General features: G+C 40.6%; 1 protein-coding gene across 2 annotated transcripts in view; it reads right to left on the bottom strand.

The window, feature by feature from the left end:
- Window positions 1–450: 450 nt before the first annotated feature.
- Window positions 451–10356, bottom strand: part of KAT6A (K(lysine) acetyltransferase 6A) — a 119785-nt gene continuing 109879 nt past the window's right edge. For both annotated transcript variants that reach the window (XM_006765539.2, XM_006765540.2), the window contains exons 16-17: window positions 8629–8950; window positions 451–5792 (exon numbers count right to left, since the gene is read on the bottom strand). In XM_006765539.2, coding sequence (XP_006765602.1) covers window positions 3106–5792; window positions 8629–8950 — 3009 coding nt within the window. In that variant the 3' untranslated portion in view covers window positions 451–3105. The remainder of the gene's footprint in view (window positions 5793–8628; window positions 8951–10356) is intronic.

Below are 10356 nucleotides of genomic sequence, written 5' to 3'. Positions count from 1 at the left end.
TGGCTGCCTCCTGCATGGGTCAAGTCGGGCCAGGCCAGGGAGGAGCCTGCAACCAAGGTTCGTGTCCTTGACCAGAATCAAACCCAGGACGCTTTGGTCTGCAGGCTAATTCTCTATCCATTGAGCCAAACCAGTTAGGGCTGTATTCCTTTTTTAAGGCTGGGTAAATCACAATCCCTTTACAAGGTTTTCAAATGGATTAACCTAAAAAAATCAAGATGAGGTTATAATACCATTTTCTTTGGAAAAGAAAAACCATCTATATTGTTGGCATTAAATATATATATATACATACACACACACACACATTTGAAAAGTGGATTTCAAAGCAAAAGTCATGAACTTATACTTGCTATATAATGAGGAACATGAAAAGGCTGTTGTGTGTTGAAAAAGAACTGGAGTTTGAAATATTTGGAAGGGAGAAAAATTCCACATGCAAGACAGACATCCAAAATGGCTCAACATAATTTATTTTTTTATGTTAAAATGTACAGAGTTCTTTTGAAAGTACTTGCTAGAAAGGGGGGAAAAAGTGATATTACATACAAGGAGAGGAAGGGAGACCAACTGGCCCAGGAGCGCATGACATGGAGAAATACAAAGGCATCTAGGCACCCCTTCCCCTTAGCTTACAAGTCACCATGAACAAAGTACAAAGAAGTTACAAAACAGGAAAAGCAAATATAAACAGACAGGAATAGACTTAGTTAGCTTCATTTGTACATGCGGCTTTTAGAGGCATCTGGAGCTCTATTCACACACTCTAGAGATCTCTTTAAAGAGAATTTTTATCTTTCTTAAAATAGTTTTTAATATTCTACAACAAAGATAAAAAATTTTAAAGATGGAATGAAATGAAAAAGCTCTTATTTTAAAAGGCATCAAAGTCACTAACAGTGAGTTTTTTTAAATTTCTTTTTTAGAAGATTACCCAAGTTATTTTGCTAAAAATACATTTTTTTTTAAAACAGAAGTGAAAAAATGACAGGTACCAATATTACTGTGTTGGATAATTTCTTTTATAATATAGAAAAGAACATTTTCTCTACAATAGTTCTAGTCACAAAAAGGCTTGTGGAAAAAGGGAGCTGCCTGATTGAATCTTTTTTTTTTTTTTAAGAAAGAAACAAAACCAAACACAATCGCAAACCAACAGAAACTGAATTCACGGCCCTCATTGCAACAGCTTCTCCTTCTGCCTTGACCCACCACCCTCCTCCCAATATACTTCCCTCCCGACCCACCCCAACCCCACCCCAACCAGGAAGCAATGACATAGCTGAAGATAGGGGGAGGGCAGAACAGTGCACTTTCTACATAGATGCTTGAGAACTGGAATAGTATATACAGAGAAACTGGGTCCTACACAGCCTTGTACATGCTCAGAATTGATAGCGCTAGGATGTGGAATTCTGCCTTTTTCTATGTAACACATTTAATTGAGAAAGTCAATTAAAATGTATTAAAAAAACCAACAAACCTGTGCATTTGAAAAATGTAATGCCTAATTAGTACTTCAAAATTTATCTATATAAAATATACAAATAAAGGAGAGAATTTAATGCTTATAGGTATTTCTTTAAGCAGTACTTCCCCCTTTTGGATATTTGACTGCACATACCAAGTGGTATAATAATTTCCATCTTCCAATGATGGAATATATATATATAGATATATAGATTTTTTTACCTATCCCTGGAGCAAGTAACAGGAAGAGAATGGGCAAACTGGCTGCACAAAAGAGAATGGAATTGGGAATAACATAGGAGCCTGCTAAAACCCTGCTGTCCAGATTTGCCCTGCTATGCTGGTGGTTGGTTTATCTTTCTTCTCTTCAGCCACTCACAGGTGAGCAGCTAGTGCACTGATTCACAGGGGATGAACTCAGGATCTCAAAAGACAAATGAAGACCGGAGGTATGTATCATTTAAGTAGCTATAAAACTCACACCATGATCTCCCTTACAACACACATTCTGTCATCTCTTCCAACGTAAACAGTGTCAAAGGTTTGCCAGGTATTTTCAAATCACTGAAACAGTCATCCATCAACACTGTAAGAATGTAAGAGGCTAATCACTAGGGACTGTTGTTTGAGTTTAATCAGGGTCAAAGGCTCAGGAATCAAGACCCTTAGCATCTCAAAGTACATACTAAAAACAAGAGGTTGCGTGGAACGTGGGCTTTTATGGCTGATTCACCAGGTGGTAAAAAAAACGAGAGGTTAATTTCCTCTTTTTGATTGTTAATTGACCATCTCTATTCTTCCAAGGCTAACAGCTTTCCTCTGAGATTCTGCTGTTAATTGAGACTTACAGTATTTGTGTGTCTCTGAGTGCTAAGTGGGTATAGTAAAAAAAATTATATTACACTTGATTTAAGAAAGACAAACATTTCAATGAAGTCCATCTAAAAAGAAACATTTTGGGGGAAAGGTTTCAAGAGGTGTGTGTGTGCGCGTGTGTGTAGGGAGTGGAGGGGATTTTAAGAGAAGCATTTTCCTGCCTCACTTTATTAATAATAATAATAATAATATTAACAATAATAATAAGTTTAAGGAGCTTGGGTTGTTCTCCATGTCCCCATCCGAGTCTCCCATAAGTGCCTCCTGCTGGAATGAAGTAGGAAATGAAAGGTTGGGTTCAGAGGAAAGGGTCTGGTTAACCCTTGAGATGTATATATAACATTTAAAAATGACAACACTGGGAGATGCAAACAGTGAAGGGAAACATACATCTTCAAATAAAATCAAGATATTTCACTTTACACAAATTCTGTCCATGTGGTATGTAAAGAAAGTAAGGCTCTTTTTAATTATGAAAAGATTTTTGTGCATGTTTCCCCTATCCCCAAATCCATTTTTAGATGAGTTCTATTGTAAAATGTTCAAGATTATGAAGAAAACCAAAACCCAGAACAAAATGAACCCCCAAAAAAGAGAAGACCAGGTTTTTTAAAAAATAAAATAAACCAAAGAAAAATTCCTCTAAATCTACAGCAATATTTTAACTGGAAAAAAAAGGTCCATTTTTCTCTGGTTTGTCAGTATAAAAGGTTCCTTTATTTATATATATTTAAGTTTTTAATTGCAAGTTCATCTTGCTCATCTTCTCATGTAAGGTCCATTGAGTGACTGCTTGGGCACACCAGCAGCATTCATGTAGCTGTGATGGGAGGGGCCAGTGTACATCATGTTTCCATGAGGGTTTGGCTGCATAGGCTGCTGGGTATAGGCCTGGCTCCCCATCATCCCCATCTGCATCTGCATAGGATACTGTGCTGTCTGGTTCATGTAGGCAGGGTTACTATGGTAACTGCTGTTCATCATGGGTTGTGTCATTCGATAGCTGTTCATGGCATTCAAGGTGTTCATATTCATGGAATTAACATTATAGGTAGGGGTTGGCATTAAATTAACCCCCATGTTCATGCCACGCTGAACGGCTAATGCACGAGGGCCAGCCTGCATGGCAACCGCTGGTGGACTGCGGCCATACAGCTGCTGCTGGTGAGCAGCTGCAGAGGGCAGTGGTGCAGATTTGGAGCGAATGGAAATGTGCCCCTTGACCGGCATTTGCCCTTGCAACCTCTGAGTGTGAGGAATGCCAATGTTGGTAGCAGACATGTTGCACTGTAGCAGAGGTGATGTGAGGTTCATGGTGGTAGATGCCAAGTTTGGGGGTGGTGTCATGGTGGCTTGTGCTTGAGGGGTCCCAGCTAATGGATGAGATGGAGCTAGCTGAGCCAGCCCTGTATTAGACAAAGAAACACTGGTTGCATAGGAAGTCACAGCAGGAGAATGGCTATAAGGCATGGCATGAGGGTCCATAATGGTGTTAGTCAGCTGCTGTAACTTGGCTAAACTGAAAGTGGCTGACGGTTGAGAGTAGCTGCCGGCACCAAAATCCCCTGGAATCCTCTCATAGATACTGATGTTCCCAGTGCTTCCAGATTCTGGTATCTCCATGATCATAGGCGCTGGAGTGAAACTGTTATTCATACTACACTGTGATAGGGGTGGCTGCTGTTGAGGTGGCGGTGGGGGTTGAGGCTGCTGGGGCTGAGGTGGTGGCGGCGGCGGCTGCTGCTGCTGCTGCTGCTGCTGCTGCTGTTGCTGCTGCTGGGGTGGTGGAGGCTGAGGTGCTGGTTGCTGTTGCTGCTGCTGCTGCTGTTGCTGCGCTGGTGGCGGCGGTGGCGGCTGCTGGTTACTGGGAGGCCGCTCCACCACACAGCTCTGAGGTGACTTGATGTTGCAGTTGGCAGCAGGCTGGACATTGTTCTGCTGCATCATACTGCAGCTGTTGCCCATGTTTGCCATCTGCTGAGTGACAACACAACTGTTCTGGGTGAGGCTGCTGGAGGACGATAACCCACCATAGGAGCAGCTGCTCTGGGAAGAGTTATTCCCACAAATGCTGCCGCCCATCGTGGAATCATAACTGCTGGGGTTCTCATAGTTTTCTGTGGTGCTCTCAATGCTGCCCAGATCACTGAAGCCACTGTCCACCACCTGCTGAGAGTGGTCTGATACGGAAGGCACATCCATCATGGGGCTGGTCTCCATGTTCTGCATAGAGGGGGCGGACAGGGATCCTTGTTCTGGGCTGATCTGGGTGTAACCACTTTCAAGGGCAGGCACATTGGGACTGCTGACTGAACGGACTGACTGACTGGGATGAGACTGAACAGAAGATATTGGACTATTGTGTTCAGAAGCATGACAGTCTTCAACCATTGACATCTGAGGGTCTTCATCAGCTTGGGTGTAACTCTGCAGCGTCTGACAAGCTGCAAGTGTCTCTTCACAGTCCTGGTAGGCACCCTCGTGCTCATTGCTTTCTTCTTGAGTCAAGGACTGTACTGCTTGCACAGTTTCCAGATCCAGTTCACTATGGGGAATTTCGTCTTCCTCTTTTAACTCAATTAATTCTTCTTTAGAGTTTGAGTCTTCTTCATGATCATCCTCAGACCCTGGCATATGCTCTGATATCACGGATGTTTCATGGGAAGTCTGTTCTTCCTCAGAATCTGGTTCTGTTTCCTCTTTATCCTTTATATTCTCCCTACTGTTCTGCATATTCGTATCTAAAAAAGACTCCTGACTACCAGGACCCTCTTTGACATCTTCTCTAATGGGCTGCTCCTCTAGTTCTTTTTTCTTTGTAGATTCTAGATGACCGTCATCTTCATCATCTGCATCATGGTCTTCATTCTGGTTTGTCTCTATAGCCACTTCATCCTCTTCCTCTTGCTCCTGTTCTTCCAGTTCTTGTTGCTCTTCCTCAGATTGCCTCTGCTCTTCTGAGACACGGGGTTTCTCTTCTTCCTCCTCTACCTCAGGTTCTTTCATTTCCATCTCGGGACTGTTGCTATCCACTGGAGAAACTGCTCTAACTTCACTGCTGGTTGTATCTTCTTCTTCTCCCTCTTCAACCTCTTCTGCTTCCACGTGCATCTCCTCATCTTCCTTTCTTTCTTCGGTTAAAGGTAAGTCTTCCTTTGATTCAACAGTTTCTTCATGCTCTTGAATTCTGAGTTTACGTCCAGGTTTAAGAATGGGGACAATGGGCTCAACAATGCGTTCATGAGTAGAAGAAATGGGCATGATTTCCCGATTCAACTTAAATCCTGGCTTGCGACCAGGTCTTTTCTTCCAGTGGATTGGTTTGCGGCTCTTGCCTTTGGGCCATCCCTTTTTCTTTTTCATAGGTGTGGATGTATCTGGCTCATGTGGAGAATCCTTCACATCACATTTTCTCAAGACAGGTACTGGCTTTAGGATAGGAGTGTCTGTACAGGAGGGATAAAAAAATAAAAACAGGTTATAAGATCTTATGTTTTTTAATGCCTTTTTCTGAGACCAGCATATACAACAGAAATAACTTCATTAATCACCACAAACTTGATTATCTTCATTGTCTAGTTAAGAATCTAAAGAAGAAACCTAATTAGTGACATCTTCAAAGTTATAAGGTAAATTGGCAGAACAGTGAAAGAATCCTAGTCAACATTCTGTTACCACCCACTAGCTAAAACCAGTTCAAGTTTATCATTGCCAACTATATAGCTTGGGAAAGTTCCTCTGATTCAGTTTTATCATTTATAAAATGGAGATGAGCGTTATAAAGGTGCAAATACAAAGTAGTTATTACAACTACTTTAGACAAATTATCTTTATTATGTAAGTTATAAATCAGCTCATATCTTTGTTTTTTTTGTAATCCTCACCCGAGGACAAGTTTCATTGATTTTAGAAAGAGAGTGGGAGAGAGAGAGAGTGGTAGGGAGGGAGGAAGACAGAGAGCAGAGGGAGAGAGGGAGAAACATCAATCAGTTGCCTCCTGCATGCACCATGACCCACAACCTGACCAGGAATTGAACCTGAAACCCATTGGTATATGGGACAATACTCCAACTAACTGAGCCACCCAGCCAGGGCTTTTTTTCTGATTGCAATTTATATTCTCTGATTGTCTTATTTTCCACAAAATCATTACTTAAGTTAATTTCATGAGCCATGATTGAGTAATGCTACAAAATAAATGTTGTGTTTGTATGGGAATAGCTGCAAAACATTTAATCCTAGACAAATACTGACCTAAAGAAAAAGCTGAAGCACCAATAACAATGGTTTATTAAAAATAAATTTTATTTTAGCATTATTTTCTTCACAATTAATTTGTTCCTTTTAAAAAATTGTAGTAAAATATGCATAGCATATAAAAGTCCCCATCTTAACATTTTTGGTGTGGCATTAAGTCCATTTCCTTTTCCACTTATTTATTTAATCCTCACCTGAGGATATTTTTCCATTGATTTTTAGAGAGAGTAGAAGGGAGAGAGAAACATTGATGCGAGAGAGACACATTGATTGGTTGCCTCAAGCCTGCAACCAGAACTGAACCCGAGACCCTTCTGTCTGCAGCTCTATCCACTGAGCAAAACCAGCTAGAGAACATTTCCCATTAATTTTTAAAGGGAAGAAAACCAAGGCAAGAACATGATTGCAGGGGAGAGCTCTGCAACTAAAAAGGTATAATTAATAAAAATAATTTGAAAACAAAATTTGTCCAACTCAACATAAACTTAGAGGATACTATTTTAGTTTATAATGATACAAGTTATAATTTTACTAATGTGCCAAATTTAAAAAATAAGTTTCCTACTTATATATATATTTCCTACTTATAACAAAACTCTGGAAAATCATTTACCAAAGCAAAAAATCAGTCATCTTGTCATTTTATTAAAAGTATTTATTGTAGCCCTGGTTGGTTTTGCTCAGTGGATAGAACTTGGGCCTGTGGACTGAGGAGTCCCGGGTTTGATTCTGATCAAGGGCACATGCCTGAGTTGCAGATTTGGTCCCCAGTAGGGGGCATGCAGGGAGGCAGCCAATCAATGATTCTCTCTCATCATGGGTGTTTCTCTCTCTCTCCTCCTTTCCGCTCTGAAATCAATAAAATTTTTTTTTAAAAAAGAAAGTTGTCATCTTTAAAAACAAGTATTGTATAATATATGAGCATGGAGAAAATGAAAGTTATCCACTAGATTTGAAACTGAGTGAATTTAGGTGAGGGCTTGTGCTTGGAGGGGGGAAGGAGACATATGTAATACTTTCAACATTAAAGAATTTAAATTTTAAAAAAAGGGGTTCTCCTTTTCAGAAAAGAGCATTAAAAAAAAGAAGTAAAAAAAGAAACGGAGTGAATTTATTTTAAAAGAATAAAAAGCTCAACTATATCTATGTTCAACTAGATTCCTTCAAATTCAGAAAGCTCAGTTTGACCCCCATGCAGAACAAACACTGCAGATGTAGGCAGCATGATGCTCTGCAAAAATTGAGGCAAGGATGCAAATGACTAGTGTGTGACCCAGCTCATGTATGAGCCCATTTCTCCATTTCTAAAGAGGAAATAATAAGGGTGTTTTAAAAGTAAATCACTGAATGTTTAGCTATACCATATTTTGAAGTACTGTTACCATTTTTATTAGAAATGTACTACTAAAAAAAAAAGGGACACATATGTAATACCCTTTGTAATACATTAAGCAATAAAACAATAAAAAAAAAAAAAAAGAAATGTACTACTAATTGAGCAAGACATGATTCGGGAAGGATTCCTGAACAGATCTGAAGCAAGTTCAATTTACATGAATCTGATCTTATTTAAGAACCATCTTCTTAGCATTTGTTAACTATTTTTGAGTACCTATATTAAACACTCGGTACACTTCAGTAAGCGAAACAGACTAAATCTATAGACAGCACATTCTAGTAAAGAGTTATTACTTAAATATCTTCCTGACACTAAGTCTAGTCCACCTATTAACTAAAGTTTCAGATAATGAACAAAAAAGGATTCGGCAGAAAAAGAATTTTCTGCAGAAACAGCAATAGGTCCCAGGGGAAACTAGAAAAAAACCAAAACACACTTTAAAAGGACAGAGGACTAAATGAGGGTGACTACACTTGATACAACTTTTTAGAGATTACCAAGTCATCCTTTAGTTACTTAGTAGGCTGTGTTCGTTTTTCAGCCTTTTTATTGAAAGGTTTACAGCTATCACTGCTTTATTCTAAAGACAATAAAAATACAATAAACAAAAGTTTTGTAAAACATACCATCGGCATCATCTGACTCTTCATCATCGTCATCATCATCTTCATCTTTCGACTTCCTCTTAGAAGAGGATCGACACCTGAGAACATTCTGTGAGGACAACCGATGGAAGTATCCTCTAGAGAATAGTTCATTTTCATCCTCTTCCTCTTCTTCTTCATCAATCTCAAAGGTGGGTTCTAACCTTGGCATCGGCCTCTCAGAGTCAGAGTCTTCAAAAGGTTCGTCTAAAACTTCTGTAGTCTCAGAAATAGTTTCTGTGACCACACTGCTATTGTGGTGTTTGCGTTTTCGGACTCTCCTCCTTCGGTGAAGAATTGGTTTCTGTTTAAAAGAGAAGTAATTTTATTAACAGTAATGAACACTATCATTTCTGTTTATAATATGATTAATAGTTTTTAAGCCTAATAGAATTAGTACACATAAAATGAGGATGCTATTTACCAAAATATATTTAAATTTTAAAGAATTTTTATTGATAAAGGAAAGGAAATTTCAGAGAGAGGATGGGAGAGGGAGAGAAAGAAACATCAATGTGAGAGGGAAACACCGATCAGCTGCTTCCTATATGTCTCCTACCGGAGATGGAGCTTGCAATCTGGGCATGTGCCCTCACTGGGAATTGAATCGCCAGCCTTTCGGTGCATGGAACAACCCCCAACCAACTGAGCCACACCAGCCTGAGCTCAAAATAGATTTTAAATATTATTTCAAAATACCATAGTAAGATACTATACATAATGTATCATAGATACACAGATGTTGGATAAATGAATACAACTTTGTAAAAGAATGGTCACCCAGACCCCAAAGGGCAGATATTATCATTCCCTCCTTAAGAGTGACTTAGAGGAGAAACCAAGATGGCGGCATAGGTAAACACCGGAAATTGCCGCCTCGCACAACCACTTCAAAAATACAACTAAAAGACAAAATGGACACCATCCAGAACCACAGGAAGGCTGGCTGAGTGGGAATTCTACAACTAGAAGGAAAGAGAAAAGCACACTGAGACTCAGAGGAGGTGCGGAAATAACATGCAGAGGTACAAAAGGCACATGTGTAAAGGGCTGGCAACTGAGGACGCGAATGTCTTTTTCAATTGGGAGGGAGACACAAGCTCCTGCTCTGAACTCCAGTTCCGGGCGAGTCTTTGGGGACCCAGATTCATATGGGGAGAAACTGGGCTGTCTGGCAGTGGGTGGAACTCGAGGGAAGCTTTCTCTCAGAGGTGCTTGCAGCAATTACCTCAGGACACAGAGACCCGGGGTCTCTTAGGGTAGGACTGAGGATCTGCCTTAGCTGTTTGCTCTGCCCTGTTGATTCCCTGAGACCCTGCCCCACCCAAGATGTATGCAGAGGCTTTTGCATATGCAAGGCCTGGCCCTCTGCAATCTAAAATTACCTAACACCCGGCACTGGCTTCCTCTGCCCAGCATCCCCGTGCCTCCGTGATCACTGCACGGGTGCTCTTGGCCATTGTCTGGTCCCTTGTTGGACTCCAGCCAACAAGAATCAGTCTCTCTTGGTGGCTTTGAGCCCCGCTGACTGTTCACAAGTCGGATCAGCAGGAGATATCAGAAGCTTGACAATCCAGCCTTTGGAGCGGTGTGTTCTTAGAGACGCCGGTCTGGTCCTTTGATTTCTGGGCTTTGCTTCTGAATGAGAATTGTCCCAAGTTGGCAGAGAAGGTAGCAGCTGCCGGAGTGCTGGGCTTGGAACCAGGAGAG

This window comes from Myotis davidii, unplaced genomic scaffold (assembly GCF_000327345.1).
Source record: "Myotis davidii unplaced genomic scaffold, ASM32734v1 scaffold93, whole genome shotgun sequence".
Classification (NCBI taxonomy): Eukaryota; Metazoa; Chordata; class Mammalia; order Chiroptera; family Vespertilionidae; genus Myotis; species Myotis davidii.
Note: the sequence above shows the minus strand (reverse complement) of the source record. Positions and strands in the feature narration are given on the sequence as shown.